The sequence below is a fragment of the Metopolophium dirhodum genome, chromosome 1 (assembly GCF_019925205.1).
Source record: "Metopolophium dirhodum isolate CAU chromosome 1, ASM1992520v1, whole genome shotgun sequence".
Classification (NCBI taxonomy): Eukaryota; Metazoa; Arthropoda; class Insecta; order Hemiptera; family Aphididae; genus Metopolophium; species Metopolophium dirhodum.
This window is the reverse complement of record NC_083560.1, coordinates 20,907,365-20,930,139: the sequence shown is the minus strand read 5'-3', so window position 1 is coordinate 20,930,139 and position 22,775 is coordinate 20,907,365. Positions and strand designations below refer to the sequence as shown.

At 27.0% G+C, this 22,775-nt stretch overlaps 1 protein-coding gene and 1 pseudogene across 1 annotated transcript; both read right to left on the bottom strand.

Moving 5' to 3' along the window:
• Window positions 1–5,554: 5,554 nt before the first annotated feature.
• Window positions 5,555–9,743, bottom strand: LOC132935232 (uncharacterized). Its single transcript, XM_061001709.1, has 4 exons — window positions 9,663–9,743; window positions 8,339–8,516; window positions 8,142–8,269; window positions 5,555–5,758 (listed from the first exon to the last, which is right to left on the bottom strand). The coding sequence occupies exons 1-4, from the start codon at window positions 9,672–9,674 to the stop codon at window positions 5,669–5,671; spliced, it is 408 nt and encodes a 135-aa protein (XP_060857692.1). The 5' UTR covers window positions 9,675–9,743; the 3' UTR covers window positions 5,555–5,668.
• A 15-nt stretch (window positions 9,744–9,758) lies between these two features.
• On the bottom strand, window positions 9,759–20,248 carry LOC132933976 (nuclear pore complex protein Nup205-like; annotated as a pseudogene).
• Between the last annotated feature and the right edge of the window lie 2,527 nt (window positions 20,249–22,775).

The window sequence follows — 22,775 nt, the reverse complement described above, 5'->3', positions numbered from 1 at the left end:
GTTATACGATCGTTCATCGAAGGTTGTAAGAACGGATTGTTTTAAGCTCCGGTAACCGGTATTTAACCGACGACATTACGGTTAGGTAACCAACACTTTACGGACACTTTAACCGGACATTGTAAGAACGGGCCTAAGTTAGTAGACTCAAAAACTACTGGGGATCAATTCTCAAAATCATTCGATATAATTCGTAGAACAAGTAGTTTACGACAATAGTTGAATGATTTTGGCGTATAGAGAAAATCGATTTTGGTTTTTGGTGTAACTCTAAAACAAATGACGTAAGGACATGACATTTTGACTGAATGTTTATATTAGCATTTTCTATACACCATACAATTTTGAAAATATTTTGACTTTTTTTGAGCTTTATACGGACATTGTCAGATTTCAATTTTTTTAGTTTTTTTTTCTATAAATATCAATAAAATTTTATCTGTTGAGTAAAAAAGCTTAAAAATTTAATAGAAGGCTCCTAGGTTATTGTTTCAAAGGCAGATGAAAAAAATTAAAAATCCTTTGTCACATTTTTTATTTATAAGCATTTAAAGTTCAAATGTTGACAAAATACGGAAAAATCACGAAAATTAGCAAATTATTTTGAGTTGAGAATTCATAAAAATTTTCTATTTAAATCTAAGATTTGAAAATGTAATATAAGATTACTCATAAGTTTATCTACCTTTATCAAAAAAAAAAAAATGTCTACAAGAAACTTAAATTAAATTTTTATGGGCGTCTGAAATTTATATTTTTACAACATTTGATATTCACTCGATTTTTCATGTAACAATTTTCTTATTTTATTGTAATTAAAAAACAAATGACTGTAGATACTTGAAAATTTCACTGAATGTTTATATTAGCATTTTCTATACACCATAAAATTTTGAAAATATTTTGACTTTTTTTGAGCTATATACGGACATTGTCAGTTTTCAATTTTTTTAGTTTTTTTTTCCTATAAATATCAATAAAATTTTATTTGTTGTGTAAAAAAGCGTGAAAATTTAATGCAAGGCTCCTGATATAATGTTTCAATTGCAGTTAAAAAATATTAAAAATACATAAGCACAATTTTTTTTTATAAGCATTTAAAGTTTAAATTTTGACAACATTTATCAAATTTATAATTTATTAATTATTTTGTAGTTAAAAATGTATAAAATGTTTAACTTTTATGGCTAAGGATTGAAAATTTAAAACGAGGCTCCACGTAAATAGTTTATATATAAATTACTTTATTCTCAATAATATCATCAAATATACTTATTTCATAGGCTCCTATCATAGGCTGACTGACCGTTTTCGCTCAGAATCGTTTTTCTTATTCAATGATATTATATCATTGAATTCAAATTTAACACCATCCATTACAGTGACCCACTTGTAACCTACTGTACAGCAGAGTGACATCCACTTATCTACCTTTTTAAATTTGTTCGTGTGGAATTTAAAGTACATATTAAATTTGAAAAAATTTAGTAAATTAATTTGGAAAAGTAGTACACATTCTCGGGATCAACTCAAATTTTGTTTTTATATTGTAATTTTTATTGTGGAAAATGTGTGCATCCCGAGACGGTATAGCGTTCCTTTTTTGAAGCCGCTTAAGGACACCAGCTCTCGAGTAATCGACTGACAATAATATAATATATTATTAAATATCATTACATTGTTTTGAGCCAGCAGGCAATAAACATTTTACTATACTATTTTTGGGCAAGCATGCTGTATACATTTTATTACATTGTTTTGTGCCTACAGGCCACATATTTTTTTATTATATAGTTTTTTTTAAGCCGACAGGCTATATTATATTTTATATAATTTTTGTATCACACCAGCAGGCTGCATATTATATATACTTATCAGTTATCATGAATGGTTTTCAATAAAAAAACGGTCAAAACCGATTTATTAAACTGTCTTTATTATAATTAATTGAAATTCTTTTTATTATTATTATATTTAAATCGAACTCGTATTCAAGCGACCTACTTTCCGATAGGGGGAAGACGTCGTTTGCGTTTACACTTCTGTTCATAAATTCTTAATTTTTATGTATATTAGTATAAAATACTCACAGGATAACAAAAAAACAGACGTGTTGCACTCCGGGACGGCCGGCAGAAGTGATAACTATATTAACGTCGTGCATTTTTGATATTTTGGAATGGTTAAGGAATAATTTTGCACGAATTACTTTAATTATCTGTATAAAAGTACAATCATTTATGTGGTAAAATACAATATTAATTTATTTCGCTATCGTACACAAACATGACAATTTATATTACATTAAAAATGTAATACTTCAGAACTATTACAATTATTTTACATTAAAATGTTTATCTCTCAGAAAAATCAACTTTCATCCATAATTCGAAATCTGTTTCAAAAATCAATGCATAATAATATAGTAGGTATTTAATATTATGTATAATATAATATATTCAATTTTATAACATTATAAGATAGGTATTGTTTTTAATAAAATAAACACAATTCATCGATACCTGAATATTGTTGGTGTCTGCAGTTTCAGTCCTTTGACAAAAAAATTTTTCTAATTAAGCCGAAATTTTTTTGGAAGTGCGGATTGTATATTACGTTTTTTTTTTACTTAAACGTCCCTTTTACGCCAACCATTAATTTAGCTAGTATTAGGTAATTGAACAAAATGAACACTAGACACTAACAATAACAAGTGACTAATAGATAAAACATCTAATATTGTAATAAATATCAACAAGTGCAACATATGAAAATAAAATAAAAATTAGATAATTAGTTATTATTTATTTATTTCTACTTACACGAGAGCGAATAATGCCAAAAGCGAAAGAAAAATTAACATACATCTAGAAGTCCGATTTCAAGTTTGAAAACTAATTTGAATCAATAACTTCTTTTCTATGTACAGTTGCAAATTAATTTACTTAATTTCTCAAAATGAACTTGTACTTTAAAGGTTCAACGAGTTAAAAAAATGAAAAAGTTTTCAAAATTGAAATCTAAAAGTATGTTTATTTTTCTTTCGCATATTGGTCTAAATGCACGCATTCGTCCTGACGCGAGTTTAACATTTTTTACCCATCACAAAAAAAGTGCACAACGCCGCTAAAGAAGTTTCCACTTCAAAAAATAGATTAGATAAATAAATAAGTAGATTAGGCTATATGTATGTATTATTAAAAAAACAGAAAAAATATTTTTAAATACCTTATTGATTTCTTGAGTAAGTAGGTAAGTACATAACAAGGACCTATAATTACATTTTATTATTTCCAAATTTGATATAAAAAATGCCTCTCTTAAATTCAGAGATGTGAAAGAAGAAAATGTAATGTTGTTGGGAACCAGAAGATTTGAAGCCGCTACTAAATCAAAAATGCTGTACAAAACCCGCGAACCCAGTCGTCAGTACGTAATAGACAACCAGAATCACAAGGGATTTGACGCAAGAAAACGCTGGCCCCAATGCAAAACGATTGGTGAAGTCCACAATGAAGGAAACACCTTCTGGGCTTGGGTAAACATACGAATTTATTTTACGGAATCACTGTATTAAAACTGAAACAAACGCATTTTCAAAATAATAAATAGTAATCCTTCTGATAATTGTCTCGCAACAGGCTTTTGCCGCCGCCGGGGTATTGGCAGACAGAATGTGCATAACAAATAAAATTTTGAATAAAAAACAGTAAGGTAAAACACCATAATTTATTAAAAAATCTAAATTGAATAAAAGAGCCTTGTTAATCAAATTGCCTTTTTTTTAAAATCAAATTTAAGTTTTATATTCATCAAGACTTTTTATGAAATTAATAAAACAACATTTTTTTTCATTATTTATATTAATTCGATAAAGATTGTAATCTGTATTAAAAAACATTTTAAATAAAAAAAATCTAGATAGAATAAACGCCTAGTTCAATAAAAAATATAAATTAGATAAAAATTCCAAATTAGGGCATTTCTCCAGCACCCCCACCAAAATTTTGGTTTTAAAAAAAAAACTTAATCTCTAAAAACGAAAAAAATTAGATTACAAACCAATACAAACCGGCTACAAACAAATGGTAAAAAAAATCAAATTTCGAAATTGGGAGGGGGGGCTAAGGAAATGTACCTTTTACTGGTGAGATAGTATTGTTGCGGTAATGGAACCGATATCTAAATTATGTTATTTTAAATCTAATATCATATCAGCATTTGAGGTGGAACTTAGTTAGGTTTTTGTTTTAATACTTTAAAATAATTTAAAACTTAAGATTAATATGCTAATAATATCATAGTATAAATATGATTCTTTATTAAGTATGTCTAAAACTATCGTCAAAATTTAAGTTAGGTAAGATCGAAATGGTGTGATACATCTGTACTTACCACACTAAATGTTAGTCCACTACTCCGTTTGTCTAAACTATAAATACTTAAAACTTATACACATATTCTACTAGTCCGGTATTTGATTTTAATAAATTGAAATACTCCGAATAACATTTAGCTTAAGAATGTGAAATCAAATAATATGTACTACCTGTATGTTGTCATTCAAAAGAATAAAAAAGTTATAAAATGATAACGAATATTTTCATAAACATTTGTGTTTTCTGAAACAATTAGGGTCTTATATGTTAAATTTATGACTCCATATTGTATATTTAATATAATACAATGGTCGAGTGTATTGAGATTCTTAAATATTGTATTTTACCATAATTTATAATTTTATTAATCAATAGTAAATATTATAATTCTGGGAACAAACAGTAGATAGGCCTATCGGGAAATCGGTAATCTTCCCAATCGGCCATTGTATGGTCCACATTATAGGATAACAATAAAAATATTTTTTTATAAAATTATAAAATATATTATTTTGTTGTTTTGAGATCTTAAGTGAATACATGTAAATTAATAAATATTAATGCAATAAAACGCATGTTACAAATGCGTTGGTAGAAAGAAAAATCATATTAAAATCATAATACCTATAAGATCATAGCCTATACCCTATATATTATACATATTATATCAATTCATTGTATTAAAATTTAACACTATCCATAACAGTAACCAAACTGTAACCTACAGTAAAGCAGAGCGACAAACACTAGCCTAGCATTTGTCACTTATTTTTTATTTTATTGTTGTATGTTGTTTGGTGATTTTGTAATATTTACTATTGGTTGTATAAAATGGAAACTAAAAGAAAGGAACGTGCTGAGAATATCGCTCAAAATATAGATTTCCCAGGCCGAAAAGTGGCCCTAGTCTGCCCTTAATAGTATTTTTTTATTACCAATTTTATCTTGTAGTAATGAAGAAGATGCCAGATACACAAATCAAACATTTTATAACTTTTTCGATCATGTATAACTAAGAATAAATATAATATAATACCTTATATAATATAATAATACATTTTATAAGGTACTGATAACTTGGTACTTAAAAAAATTTAATTGTACTTCAAATTTTTTATGGTGTAGCGAACGGCCACATAACATTAGGTACACACAACACAAATTCAACAGTAGAATCATATAATATAGATGATAATAATAATTAGGTTAGTATAAAATACAAGTCACAAGTACACAATTTATATAAATGTACAAAAAATAAAATAAAAACAAAATACAAATACTTCATTTTAACTACTTAATCTTTTAGAATCAACAAATTGTAAGAATTTTTTGATCTTGTGAATCATGTAATGTATAAAACTATCATCAGGTTTTTCCTGTAACAAATTATAAATATTCATTAAAAATTAATATATATATATTTAAATTAAATAACGTTAAACAATTCTAAACATATTGTATTCTTAAATAAATCAGAAGTATGTCAGGCAGTGAAAATTCATACTGACAGTAGCAGATCACAAAGTAGAAATCTCGAAACAAATATTAAGAAATGTTTCATTGACAATGAATAGAAGTACTACAGAAGTCTGCATTTGTAAACATCACAATCACCTCATTTTTAATTCAAAGTGGAGCGATTTATTATATTTTTTATATCATCACCTTTTGGAGTCAGTTTTGATGCTAAAATGCTTCAATTTTTTACTTTGAATAAAGTTTCTAGAAGTAAACTGATCTAATTGATAAAGTAAATAATTCCCAGAACTTTTCAACTGACAAAATCGAGTTTAATGAAATTAAAAAATTAATTGTAGACTTGAAATTGTCGACAAACATTTTATATAATTATTATCTATAAACTGTTGCGGCGGTGAGAGAGGCTCCTGTCAAAAACAATGTTGGCAAATGATGTTGCGCTGTTGGACATGCCACTAATAACCACTATTATAGCAATATATTATAATATATTGTATAATATGTATGTACAACCATTGGTTAAACTAATCTTTTCAAAAATATAACATACTTTATGTCTTATTATAATATTGTTAATATATTATTTTTAATTTTATCATATTATGTTATTGCCATTTACTTGAAAGCCATTACCGCGTACAGTAGAGCAGTGTCAAGAGGTTTGTGATATAGACATTAAAATAAGAGTCTAATATAATAGATATTATCTAAATAGTAAATATTTTGAAAATGTCAACAAAATCTCCACCGGAAACTCCTTAAGGCTTAAGTTTAGTAGTATAAAAGTCCTGAATAATTTGAATATAATGTGTTTAAGTAAATTTAAAAATTATAAAAATTATATTTTGATTAACTGCATTATTAACGATAAAAAAAAAGTGAGCATGCTTGGCAAATAACCCTGTATATAAGTAATATGAAACTAATAAATAAATAACTTTAAAATCAAGTATAAACTAATTTGTTTAACACTAATTCGACATAATATGTGTTATTATTATTGGAGAATTGGTCAAATAGTAGATGGGTAATAGATACGTAAATTAAGTATGGTTAACTTGGTGTTAAAATCCTAAAGAAGAATTATAAAACATGTTTCTGATAAAATGTTGTATGTTGTGTTTTTAATGATCCACATTGCTTCTGAATTATAGAACTGTTAAGAATATATCCGCATAATAGTATGTCTCTGTATTACAAAATGTACTTACGGGCGGATAATTAGTGTATAGTATTTTCATTTTTATGCAGTAAAATTTAATATCTGATTGAATAAAACTGATGATTAAACTTAAAGCTTAGATAATACCTGTTTTACCTTTTATTTTTACAATATTTAAATTTTTTTAAGCAAATTAAGAGTGTATAAAATATTACAATTTAAAATTGTTTATAACTTGCCTAAAAATAGAAGTATCATGAGAAAACACAAATAATCTTGATGATTATCTACGGATGATTTAACCTTTAAGAGGATGTCGTAACTGCATGTTGTCTCTGCATGTTGTCTTACCAACATATAATATACCAAATTGTACGTCCAGCAGTTCCAATTGTGTATTGTTAGCTTAAAGATTAGAGCGAATTGTTATCAAATGATCTATTATCAAACTTAAATGTAAGAACATTATCTATGTTCTTTCGTTGGTTTTTTTCAATATTTTAACTTTTAAGTGAATTATGAGCATTTTTTAATATTAATATTTTACATAACTATTCATAACACAATTCAAAATTAAAATATTGTGAATACCCAACAAGAAAACACAGATAATGTTCTTACATTTAAGTTTGATAATAGATCACTTAATAACAATTTGCTTTAATATTTAAACAAATAACACAAAATTGGAACTATTGAATGTACATTTTGATATATTATGCATTAGTAAGATGGAGATAAAACATGAGGGTACAATGAGCTCTAAAGTTTGATAATAACCCTAAACCCAGTTTCCCACTTCACAAGGTACAGCAAATAGTTAGATATGTCAGATCTTGGTAGGTACATTACGGCGCAGTTCTGTTATGCACGTGTTAAAGGTACAGTCAGAAAAATTGTGACATGCATATCCAAGGTTGGATACATTTGCGAGCTGAGCCCTACATTGTGGGGAACCAGATTAATATTAGCGTTAAATACACAATATTTGAACTGCTAAGCGCAAATTTTTAACGTAATTGTTTGTTAGATGGAGAAAACACATGCCAATGTGGCACTTTTGATATACTTTGTAAATATAATAATTTGAGTAGTATAATTGTATCATAAATATTTACTTCATTTGTTGCATAAAGTTTTTCAAGAAATGCTTTATTAAACACTTTCACCAATTCCTGTCTTAATTCTTTTAATTCATAAGATGTTACTCCATCATCATCATCATCATCGTTTGGACTTCTTGATACTAATTGATAAATTAACAAGAATTACACAATTTTAGTTAATTTTGAAATGTATAATCAAATATACTTACTGTTTAATCCTTTAGGACTATGAAAACGTTGAACAGGACTTTGCGTAAAATAATAATTTGTGTGAACCCACAAAATATAAAGACATACTTTAACTATTTGTTTACAAAGTATACGTTGACTTTGGTCATCAATATTCTTATTTTCTATCTCGGTTTCATTGCTACTTTCACCAAATAACTAAAATAAAACAAAATAAAATAAAATAATATAAACAAAACACAATAATGAATGACCAATTAACATGCAATAAATCACATGAGAGATAGGTGTCTTGAGGGGACGTTAAAGTGACATTTGTTATCTCCACCTTACAAATGCGTAACAATGCAAATCAGCAGTGTACTGACCTCTTATTAAATTTAAAGATAAGATTATTATATAGTCAATGTCATAGGGTTTTTATTTTTAATTATTTTAATTTTAAAGCGAGGAGTGAGTATTTTAAGATGTACAAACAGTTTACTATTTTAAAATACTCATAACTCGCTTGAAAATAAAATTACAATAAAAAGCCTAGATAATCTTATCTTTAAATTTTATAAGAGGACAATTCATTCTAATTTTTTTAACTAAAGGAGATCAATGTGATCTGCTGAGCATACAATTTGCTATGTTACGCATTTGTAAGACGGAGACAACAAATGCCACTGTAACATCCCCTTAATTACACAACTTCCAAATTCATATACAGTAGTGTCGATTATTTGTACTAATTGGGATCAGGAGAAGACAGATAATCAAACAATGATAAAATAAAAATACACATGAATTTAAATGTTTTAATTTAAAAAAAAAACATATTTAATATAAAAATTATTTAAATAACTAAATAATTATTATTTTAATGTTAATATATATTTTAATTTAAATAATTAATATTTTGGTATAATACTTTCTTATCAAGTTTTATCAATATTTAACATACTATGTTTCCTTTTTAGAACTAATTTAAATTTAAATGTGTGCTTTTCGACTGTGATTATAAACCAACTAACCATGATAATAGATTATCTACTTTAAAGTGAGTCGTAATAGATAACAAAAAACTTAAAATGTACTATTTTTTTATAATTCAAACAATATAACTAAAATCTATAGATAAATGTGTACAACAATTTTGTAGTGTGGATAATCGATGCTTGAGTGTACATATATCAATTTTGTAATTTTTATTATATCAAAAAACTAATTCTTTTACCTACCATATTTTATATACAGATTATTGAATATTAAAAATATAAAATAGTGAGAAATGTTAATTAAAAAAATTATTTAATTATTTATATTGATAAAATAAAAAAAAATAGGTCTTAATTTATGTACCATGGGATTCATTTTCGATTACTAAATCAGTGTATACAGAAATATCCAAAATCGGTCATTTAAATTTCTGATCACTCTAATCCACCAAATTTAGAATTAATACATTACTTGGAGGATAGAAGTCATATTTGTATTTCCCTCTGTACTTAAAATTGTTTGGCATGAACACATTGCCGGTGAACATCATGTATCTATCACCTTCATCTGGCATTGATTTTTTCATAGAACGTTTGAAACTATATACAAATTATACAATATGTTAAGTAATATTAATATAAAATCAAAATTTTAACTTTATTTACAAATTTATTTTACAACTAAAATTAAACATTAAATTAGTAGGAATAATTATAAATAATTTATATTCTATATTTCACTTGATGATTTAAGTACATATACATATTATACATATTATGTCAATCCTAGTTGAAATCAAATTATTTTAATTTTTAATTTTAAGCATCTAATGTTTCTTTAAAAATAGGTATGAATTTGTTATTGATTCTATTTGATTTAAATTTCATGATAGTAATTATTTGTAGCAAAAATCAATTAACAGAATTTTAAGATGTATTGATATAATCTTTAGTTATTCACTGACAATAATACAGTTGAATTCAGTTAACTCAAGCCGTGCAAAAACAAGACAAATTAATTTTCATCAAAAATCCGGTTTTGATAATATTAATTGATAAGGAAAATAATTACGAATATCTTTGCAAGACAAAGACAGGACCAACAACCCTTATAGAAAATAAATGAACTTATATCCTATTAATGAATACTAAGTTCAGGTCAAAAGACAAGATAGCTCTAAAAATTAAAATGTTTTTTTTATTATCTGAAAAGTTTCGGGAAATGAATTTATCTGGTTTTTGCACAGGCCCCTTCAATTACAATTTAGGATAAATATTCCCGTTTAAATGTATAATTATTAATCAAAGTATTAGGAACTTATTAATTTCTTATAGAATAAACTATATTAAAAATACCATCAGAAACATAGAAATATATCTATATTTATTTTAATTATTATAATTTTATTTAATTACCTTGCTCCTAAATTTGGATGACCATCAATTGGATTCATTAATGACAAACACACTATAGCTTGATGATTAAGTAAAGCATCAGCGCCAGTCTTGTAAGTAGCAATTTTATTTAAAAGACTCTAAAATATAAAATATTATTGAAATATGAAATTCAAAATTGAAATATTAAATTTACCATTTTACTTTCATATACATAAATGGGTTTCAGGGTTTTATTTTTTGTTAAAATCAAATCTTTGAGTTCCGAATCTGATTCTAAAAGGCTAGATATAATGTTTTTAAGGTAACCTTTAGTAGATATATAACTAATAAATGTTGGATGGATATCAATCAAAAGTTCACATATTGTATATAATAGTATCTATAACAGTTAAAAATATAAATTATACTTAAAACAGCATTTGAATTTACTATTAAATGTATATAACATTATAAATACTTTGCGTATATGATGACCAGATGTTAAGTCAACACAAATTATTTCCAAGATTTGAACACTTAAGTATTGGTTAAAATGTATACATTTAATGAACTTAATAGACTTTGAATTAAGAATCTGTTTATTTGTAGAAGTAAATAAAATACTATTTAGTTTAGTTTCCATTGGTTAGTGTTTGGCTGTAAGTAGCCAAAAGATTAATCAATGCTATTAATGATGAATATAAGCTAGTTCGTAATTTTTGTGAACCTAAAAAAAAATGAATTAATAATAGTAGGTACATTATTAATTTATAACACATGATTAATAATATACCTAATAGTCGGATACATTTAAGTATATTTTGAAGCAAGCTAGAGAAAACACTAGATTGTCCAGTAAAAAATGACCTTAAATTAGTTTCAGGATTTACAACACATAGTTCCAAATGTTGGTCAATGGCATTTTTAAATGTATCAACAAAAGTAAATGAGAATTTGTGATGAGTGTAGATAAATCTGATAAAGTTTTTTAATTTAAAAGACTTCACTTTAAAGATTAATTAGTATTTAAAAAAATAAAGTTATATTGAATTTCTGATACTTTTATTGTCTTAAACACATAAAATCAAACATTTATACATAAACTACATTTCAAAAATAAAATTTTTAGATTGGTAAATTGTGTGAAGCGAGGATCTTTTACACGTATAAGATAAGGAATTGCGATGAGCCGGGCGCCCAGTCCCAATGACGTCACGCCGCTATTTTACATTTCTTAATATCTCTTAGAGTAATTGTTTTTTTACATCTAATTTTTACCAAATCATTTATTATAGCCAAAGTTACAATGATTTAAAATTTAAAAAAATATTTAAAGAAAATGTTTTGTGATGTATACTCCTAGTCATTTGTCACTTTTCATTTTCCATTATTATTTTAAAAATATACCAATAATGAATATTGATATATTTATACTATGTTAATAGTATTAGTAAAAAAATTATTTATACCTAATCAAGTTTAATGTATTTGTAAAATAATAAAAAAAACACTTGTCAAATCAGGGATCGGCGTGTAAACTTTCTAGATTTTTAATTTTTGAAAATGTATTAACTGATATCACACCAAAACGGTATAACAATTTGAATCCAGAAAAATGTCGGTGTGAACAGCCACACAAAAAATCATTTTCATTTTGTGAGATACATCTCCGAAACCGGAGAGCAGATTTCGTTGTTTGGGGTCTTGTTAGATTCATATTGGTTAGGAAAAGTGCAGTAAAGGGTTTCAGAACTTTATCTTTAATAGTTAACTCACTACAGAACATTAAAAAAAATTAAAACAAATTTTATTGGGCATTTTTTATGTTTTTCAGCTTTACAACTTTATAGTGAATTAACGATTAGTGATTAAGTTCTAAAAATCTTCACTGCACTTATCTTAGCCAATGTGAATCTAACAAGACCCCAAACAACAAAATCTGTTCTCTAGTTTCGGAAATCTACCTCGCTAAATAAAAATCTATTGAAAAATAAGTCTTTTTTTATCTGTGAAAAGTTAAATAAATTTTTAAAAAAAATTTTAATTCCACATTTTGTATTTACTTGATAACCCCTTTTTAATGAGTTATCAACCAAATTTCTAGCTATTATAGTTTAGGAAAAAAGTTAAAAAAAAATAGAAATTTTGGGACTGTTCACGCCAACGTTTTTATGGATTTAAGTGGTTATGGGTGTGATATCAAATCTCTCTCATTAATATTTTATATTAGAGCTAGATAAATTACCCACCTACTCATCATTACTGAGTTACATTTTTATTATTTTATTATTTAACACAATTCTTGAAGTTTTCAAAATTCAGACTTTTTTCATTTAAATTCCTATACTTACTTGATTAAAAATCAAGAAAGTAAAAATACTTATAAGACTAAAAATCAAGAAAGTAAAAATACTTATAAGACTCAAAATAATGTACAGTGAAACCTCAATAATTCGAATCAGTTGGGACGTAAAAAAAATTAGTTATAGAAAAAATTGTGCGTATTTATTGAAATGCAGGGCGAAGATATTCCTTCGAGTTACCAAAAATTCAACTTATAGACGGTCAAGTTATCAAGGTTTCACTGTATAAGCTAATACTTTGTAAATAATATTATACAAATTATATGGAGTGGTTATGTTTTTATCCTAATGATTATTAAAAGCTGTCAACTTCACCAACTTATGCACCAAAATTATCAGAGATTAGAACATTATAGAAACGATTTGGCGTGAAATCCGTGAATAGATAAGCTATCCAGATATGTCAGACAGGCAACACACAGAGCAATGTCGTGTTTCATAGGTTTATAGTTTGTACAAATTTATAATGTTTTAATAATTTTATTTCCCGGCAACATGATCATTTCGGGTAGCTCAATTTGCTACCTCACTTGGAACTTTCTCCGATTGTGTTAATTCAACTGAGCCATCAAATATACACGCAGTCTCTGTTCATATTTATATGACACAGATATATTTATCACCGTGCAATAACTTTAAAAAGTCATATAACTTCAAAGTTTAAAATTGATAATTGCTAACCATGTGCAGGTTTGGCAACGGCGGCAGTATTAATTGGTAGGGAAGGATTATATTGGTCTGTTTACTATTACTAAGGAACTTCAGAAGGAGCAAAACAAGGTTGAGGTAACCAGAGCTATTATTAAGGAGTTCTAAGGACACATCTAACAAATATTCAAAAAACAATGTGAACAGCGATTGAAGACGGCTTTTTATAATCGTAAAAGTTAGGTTAGCACATTACATATAGTTAGGTTAGCATATTATACATACAGAGTATCTTTGATGTATTGCTCACAACCCAACAATCAATCTACAATCACATTAACAAAAATATTATTTTTATTATTTTACTAACATGTTATACACCATTATAAATATTTTTTTCATCAATATTATTCATTATTATTGTTTTAAATGTTTAAAATAAGAATGAAGAATATATATTCAAAATTACATTTAATGACTACTTTATGTACTATTGTTGGTCGATTGACCTAGAACCGTTTCTGACCTTGATATAATAGGGTTTAATTTAATCTATGTATTTACCTTAAGAAAGGGAGCCACGTAATGAGATATGTTCCCCTACAATGCGGTCTTTGTAATTGTTTTATTTAAATATTATATTATTGAATTCATTACACATTCAAAAAAATGTTTATTATTTTGACACTATTACTTTCTAATCATAATAATTTGATTAGTTTTTAAACTGATGTTTTTTTACTTGGTATCTTTTTTACAAGCTTACTTGATATACTTGGTTAGGTATTATGTCATTATTATTAATTATTATGTTATGATTTTATTAAATAGATATTAAAAATACAGTTAATAAAACATATTTAAATTTAATGATATGTTTGATTGCTCACCTTGCTTTGTAGCGATACTAAAAGATCAATTATAAATTTGAAATATGGTTGGAACTTCATAGATGGTAAATTAGCCATGTCGCATATAACAGCAGTCAATTGATGCCAGGCATCAAATACTTTACCATACAACTAACTTGGAGGTGATTATCATTAATTCTTACAGCATACTCTAGCAACTCCTGAAATATAAAAATATTATTTGTTAAATACAAACAAGGTAAATTATATTACTCACTTGAATTTCTTGAAGCAAACTAGTTTTAAAAATTGAAGAACTATCAATTGATTTTAATTCATTCATCAGTATCAAATGCAACTGCTTAACATCTATTAATGGAACTTTACCCGAAATTTTACACTTGCTTAATAACTGAAATACAATTAGTATTTCACACTACTAATATAAAATAATATAATATGATCTATATTACTTGATTAATAATTGTTGGTACTATATATTTTAGTTTGGGCAAATCTTCAAAAGTTAATTCAAATTCAAGGTTCACAATCTCTAACAAGCTCAGTAACTTTTTACCATAATCTTGATTTATTAAAAAACAATTGGGCTCAATTCACATAATACATATTTAGCTGGACAGTTATTTAAATTATTTTACCAGGGTCTCTATTCAATGTCAAATGATCAAATGAATTGTCGGATGATTGAGACTGCAATAATTCGGATCCAAGAACACTTAAAAATGTTATTAAAAATTATATTTTAATCTGTATTTTATAAAGAAATATAAATATTTAAATATTGTTTACTTGTTCTTTTTCTCATTAGGTCCATTGAATAATAAGACCAACTTCGTCAATGTAGTAGGCAAATTTTGATGCCCATGCATTTTTATCTCAACAGCAATTATATGTAGCAACCAATTCATTTGTATTAACTCACTACCTATTTTAATATAGATTAACTTTAGTTAATAATTAATAATTTATAGAATTGTATAAATAATTTTCAATCATACTAACAGTTGACTGTTTTGCTAGAACTTTCTGTGTAAAATGGCAATGCAGAAGCATGACGTAAAATAAAGTCACTACGGGATTTTAAATATACCAAAACTGGTTTATATGTTTGATTACTTGAAACTAATACATATATTAACTGATAGCATAACTCCAATAATTCTGAATGATGTTTACAAACGGCTCCATTCTTATTACTTTTCAGTGATTCATCCAATATATCAATAATTGAGTGCAAACAGTTTTTAGGGTTTCCTCCAACACCTAAAAAGTAAGTTAATATTTGAAAATAAACAAATAACATAAATGCCTAAACTATTGATATTTTAACATACCAGCATTTACCAGCAAGTATTTTGTACATTATTTTAATTAAAACCAAGTAAATAATATGCCAGATTTGGAGGCGAAAAATTAAAATAGCAGTTAGCAATAGCAGTTTTATAATGGTTTTTTTTACTTTTTTTTACATTAGACATATTATTTGATTCTTCTAAAAACTAAAAATTAGAAAAATTACTATTATTTATATATTAGATAGCGGTAACAACATTTTAAACTACAATTGGATATATTATATTTTTAATTAAACAAGATTATTTTAATACTAAGATATAAAATTATTTATCAAAATATTTCAAAAATGTTTCCATATAATATGGAAAATGCTTATGTAAATGTTTACCGTTATTAGTTTTTGTATTAAACCAAAAAAAAAAAAAAGTTTTACAAAAAAATTCAATTTTTTTTTTTATTTTGGCCGATGCTATCAAAAATTACTGGAAAATCGCAAACCTCCCGAATACACAAACTAGATTCTCTTATATGTCAGAAAAGATGCTGATATTGAAAATTGGAGCATTTTTACAACCACAAATGTTGATAAACGATAGAAAAAAAACACATTTTATTGTAAATATATTCATTCACTACGCTCAGAATTTGACCATTGACACTTGACAAAATTATATGTTTTTACATATTATAAATATTGTTTCTCAATTTTAGATTGGGCAATCTACCCTGATAAAAAATTGACCCCCCCCCCCCCCACCTCTCCCATTCAAAATTTCTGAGCACACCTCTAATAGTAAATACATTAAATTGTACCTTTTAAACTACCTTTGTTGATTCATCTTCTTCTAGACATTCCACAAATCCATTTCTAATATTGTTCGTAAATTGATCATTGGAAGTAAGATATAATACTTTACGAGACTGTGATATTGGATAAGAAGTTATAGCCATTATTATTTGAACAGCATGATGTGCATGCTCTGGTAAATGTTTATAAGTTAAAAACCTTCAAACAAAAATGTAGATATATATAAATAAAAAACTTAAATTAAAATGTTTATACTAACTTTGACAAATCAATTATAAAATCTGGTCCATTTGTTAAAACATTAATACTAACAAGAGTTTTATGTAATCCAGTATATTTAAGTGATGAACCAGAAGAAATAGATTCATTTAAAAATATTTGCTGCAAATTTAAAGCCTGTTCTAAAAGGTGTAATACAGTTAATGTGTGTTTTTACAGTTTCTTTACTACTAAATGAGGTATAAAGATCAAACATTTGACGACCCGTAAGCATTATTTTTAAAATCTAAAAATTGACAATACACTTATGTGGGAATATATATTTAAATAATTTATATCATAGAAAAATCTTACAGTTCTTAAAAAGTCAGAATTTGTACATAAGTATGTCATGATATGAAATCCAGGTGGTGGATTGATATTAATAGCAGTATTATCTGGTAGCATAACACTACTACCTATAAAGTCTGTTCTCCGGGGTTCATATTGGTTCAAAAAAATTAATGCAAGTTCTAGACATAACCCACTTACTTCCCACTTTAAAATAATAGATATTATATTATAATGTGTTAAAAAATATAAAAAATTTATTTTATTTACTTTTTCATTTTGTGTTTTATAACCTCTAGAAAGACATTTCAAAAATATATTACTTAAAACCAAATTTAAATATGGATCAAAACCAGGTGTTCGGGTATTTGAACCCAAAAGGGTTGGTACTAGGTGTTCTGCAAGAGTTAACAATAATTTCAATAAAGCAATTGTCAGTGGGTATTTTTTGTTGCGAGATTCTAGATCATTTAACTCTGCCTATAAGAAAAATTAAGTGAATTACATTAACTAAAATGATTTTAAATCAGATTATATTTACCATGATACCATAACTTTGATAGCTGCTTATAGTTGGTACAGTTACAATTATTTGAGATGCTTCAAGAGCTTGCCAAAAATTGATAGCTTTTATTAATGGTGGAGGTTTAACTAATGTAGATAATGTTAAAATTAAATCTGCCTTGAGAGAAATAATTACTAGACAAGATACAAGGCCCAATAAAACCCGGATTGTCTCCCATTCGGAATGGTCCACAAAAGTTACTTTTGACATGATGCTTTGTTCTAAAAATATACACCCATAACTATAATTAATTATATAAAATATATTGTATTACATAAATCATAGTATATTAAGTGGAAGGTGCGCTATTTCAGTCTTAAGCTACGTGTGCGGCATGTGCTACATTTGTGGCCGCCAGGGCAACAATTTGCCGAAGAAAACTAGTTACGCATACTATTGTTGTCCTGCCCATGCCGACTCTATCAATATGAGGTAATCCATAATGAACGTTGCTGTTCTTGGTACCTAGAATCACCTTACTGTTTCATAGAACAGCACGACCACCCACCCACCAACTAGTATTTGATATATATTATTATATTAGACAAAATGTATCTATACATTCATGTATATTAATCTGATTGGAACTGTAACTTTTCTTTTCAGGCTATAGTGGTCAGAATAAAACATGAACTGTTCAATGGACTGAAAAAGATAATTGTTTAACACTTCAACTAGCATAGAAAATTTAACATTCGGAACAGGTGTGACAAAAAATATATTACTTAAATATTAACAAGATGTTAATAGAAAATAATGGGACAACCTTGCTACATTTCTGATAAGTTTTAATACAGCTTGAAGTCCTTGTATTTCAAGCGTAGTAACACAGTAAGCTCACAACACTTTGGTGATGTTTTGGACCACCAATTGCTTTATTTTTTCTAAGTAATTCCATTTCTTTACTTAAATCTTTGTCCTCCAATACAACTAAATAAGATATTCACAGTTTTAGTAAAAATATTATTAAATTTAAAATTAAGTATACTAATTACTTAATATGTTAATAAATAATCCATCATTCATTAGGTGACCAACAAATTTGCCAAGATGTTGTGCATATGGTGGATCTATAGGTAGAATCCAAGTACGACCTATGCTTCCTTCAATGATAAGTCTCAAAGAAGATACCAGCCTGTGATGTGCATTATAATACAGCAATACTGCTACTAAACCTCGGCAAAGTTTTGGATATTTTGGATTTTGGTTCCGAGCTATTATTAAAAAAACCCTATTTTTATTATTTTAACATAAATTAAAATACATTTTCAAATAAATAAATTAACTATTTAAAAAAAATATTCATTGTTATATACATCATATTGATTTACAGTTTTAAATAAATCATATACTTAAAATCTGTGAAATATATATAAAGACGGATATTCAGTTACCAGTATTTAAAAGTTCCAAAGACTTCAGTATGATCTAAATCATACATATCTGATAGAATAAGCACTTTTTCAACCATATCTTTAGTTAATGCCAACATCTCAAACTTCTGAATTGGATTTCCATCTACCAATAGTTTCATTATTTCTTCTCGACTTTTCACATTTTTTGGCTAAAATTGTTTGTTTTAATGTAAAAATGTAATTTAGAATTAAAACTTTGTACAAAATACTTACTGGATTCTTAAATACATTCAACAAATTTGGCTTAGCAGCACGTAAGATACGTTTTAAAAATGCTGCATAACCCAATTTTGCTTGTAAAAATATTTTTTGATACAGGTAATAGCTCTATGTTCGGTGACCATGAACCTTGCAACACTTCAGCTAAAAAGAAATTAGATAAATGTTATTATATAAAAAAAGTACAATACCTATACAAAAAATCTTTTCATTCAAATTCGTAATATACAATTATGTTTTTTGCAACTAACGAAAAAAAGATATATAAATGAAACGGCAAACTAAATAAATTATAGAATTATACAATTCAATATAAAAGTCCAAGCTTCAGCACAAAATATTTCTGAATTAGATTGTTTTTACTTACTCTCCTACTCCTCCTCCATGCTTGAGGTGCCAAAACACAAACAAATATTAGCAGTTTCTACGATATTAATTCATCAGACTGCTCATTTTCAACAAATAAGTATTGAAGCGGAACACACAGAATACTCGCAGGTAGGTAGACATCAGCTGACGATAATATTGTCGACGTAGGTAATATGAAAAAAAAAACAATAATACGGCAAAACAACATGAGTATTATTTAGGTTTATGCGCGAATTAAGACGTACTCAATAATTAATCTCAAACATAAATTACCTACCTATATTATGGACACGGCTGAATCACGATTCGTCGTTAGGTGCGGGCGAGCGGTAAGTTTCTGTGATTGTCGTCATCGGAGCAATGGTATCACGTGAATCTTGTTATCACCGGCTTCTACGCTACGTGTTATGACCACAGCCGCGGTCGATACCGTAGTTATAGCCGCGGACGGTACGCGGCTATCATTCATCATCAATAATTAATATTGCTATACCCAGGTAAAATATGTTCCGGGCATTTTTCTTATACGTTGGTGTCGCTGAAAACACTCGAAAACGATCCTTGAAAATCTTGATTTTCTTCACACAATGTCGACACCGTCTATTCTCCATTGGGGTCTCCATAGGAGACAGGAGTAATATTTTACCAAGTACAGATTGATTATTGTTCTATGGTTTGATACAACATGAATATATGATTGCCGTGTACTAATCTGGTTGGTCGGGAACACGATGTAGATAAAATGTAGATTTTATACACATCGAGATAGATAATAATAATTATTATACTTATCATCTATAAACCTTTGATGTTATGTACATCGCGGTAGTTGTGATGGAGAAGAAGGAGCCCCAAGCCCCGACTACCAAGGCATATTCTGTGCCCCCCCCCCCCGGCCGTGGCAACCCACCGATCATATCGTAATATTGTGTGCATAGACCTATAAAGTTTATAGGTCTATGATTGTGTGATTGTGCCTATGATAATATTAAAATATTATTGTTCGGTGATAATATTATTATGGTATAATATTTACCACTATCACTACTATAGCAAAAAATGTCCATCGTGACCACAGAGTGGCAACGCACGGCGTTAATGATGGGTGAAGATAATAATATATTATCCTAATACGTGATCGTGACTACTGACTATTATCAGATAGGGGAATATTGTACATTCTGCCCGGGAAAATATACAGGTACAAAAATGGATTTGTTAATTCCGCCCGGAAAAAATAAATATTTTTAAACTAAGAGTTCCGTGACTGTAGTACCACTCGACAGTACTGTTCGCGACGCGGTGTGTTATAGTATTTGGAAATTACAATTACAATTAATATTACAATCGTATCAGACGACAATATCGTCAATCATGTCGTATCTTATCAGCTATTATTACAATATCGTAGATCTAATAATTGGATGGATGGGGATATTATAAATGTTTAAATCATGATATTATTATGATTTATGATGTTTGTGTTCGGTACACGTCCAAAAGTCTTATAATATGCACGTACCTATATGGCTCAATTTATGTAATCAGAACGTGGAAATATACTTATAGTATTAGACAAATTTAAATTTTTTAAAGTAAATAGACCTTTAGCTTCTGGGTCAATAAAATGACGATTAAAACTTACAATGTTATTTTGAAAACCTTTGGTGAAACTACGAACATCGCTGATCAATTTGATGTTCACTACCATGGTGCAAATAGGTAAGTGAAATATTATACATATACTTTTTTAAGATTTCGTTGTCATTACTAATTATAAAATTTAAAAAATAAATACATAACAAATAATAATAATACCTATATTATATTGTATTATATAAAAAAAATATATTTTTTTTATTCAAAATAAATTTTTATTTGATGTAGAATATTTTTTAAGCGTACTAATTTTCTAAAATCTATAATTGTGTTTTTAGTGATCAAAATATACAACGACAAATTATACCAGTATCGGCCAAATGTAAGGCTGTTGAAGATAATAATGAGACACCTAGTAAAATAGTGTGTTATTAAAAGCATTCCTGAATCGGAAGCGTTGCAAGTAAGTGACTTGCATAATATCAAGCAAAATCTTTACAATGCAAAGCGAAAGAAATCGTCTCCCTTGCCAAAATCTGGGGAAGAAGTTCAGAATATGCTGGATAATGTGCAGGTGGTAACATATCGTGAAGAAAATTTTATCCTTAGTTATGACAATGAAAATGGTATCATAATTTTTGGGTGCAAAAAAAATCCAAAAATGTTATCAACTGCACAATGGATTGTACATTTGAATATAGTTCTAAGTTCTACTTTTTTTACTATTTACTATACATGGCTATTTTAAAGGCCATTATATACCTTTAGTTTTTTGTTTATTAAAAAGAAAAACTCAAAATATATATTTGCAGTGTTTTAAATTAATAATTGATCTTTGTATTCATGATAATTATTTATTTGAGCCAAAGTATGTTGTCATTGACTTTGAAAAAGCTATACACAAGGCATGTAAATTTATCTGGCCGAATATTCAAATTTATGGTTGTCGTTTTCATTTATTACAATCTTGGTATAGGTATGTTCAAACAGTAGGGTTAAGTTTAGAATATAAAACAGAAGACCATTAGACATTGGATAGTTAAATGTTTTGGATTAGTTTTTGATTATTTTGAGGTATTTTTAATAAGTTCTAAGCTAAATGACCATAGACTAACATCATTTTCAGATTATTTATTAAATAATTATATAAGTGATGACGCAACTTTTCCTCCAAATATATGTGCTGTTGCTACAGCAGATTTGAACAGAACGACCAATGCTTGTGAGTCATTTCATTCCCATTTTAATAAAAGTTTTAATTCTAATCATCCTCATATTTTTATATTTTTCGACAAACTTAAGCAAATTTAATTAGAAAATTACATAAAAATAAATATATATACATGCAAAATATAGTTAAAAAATATAAAAATATTGAAATCTCTATGGAGTTATGT

What these genes read in the sequence shown, in the direction of transcription:
- LOC132935232 (XM_061001709.1), bottom strand. An exon ending in TAGTCCTAAAGGATTAAACA is followed by an intron (nt 8,270 to 8,338) that starts GTAAGTATATTT and finishes TTTATCAATTAG; the next exon opens with TATCAAGAAGTCCAAACGAT. An exon ending in AACTTTATGCAACAAATGAA is followed by an intron (nt 5,759 to 8,141) that starts GTAAATATTTAT and finishes AATTTGTTACAG; the next exon opens with GAAAAACCTGATGATAGTTT.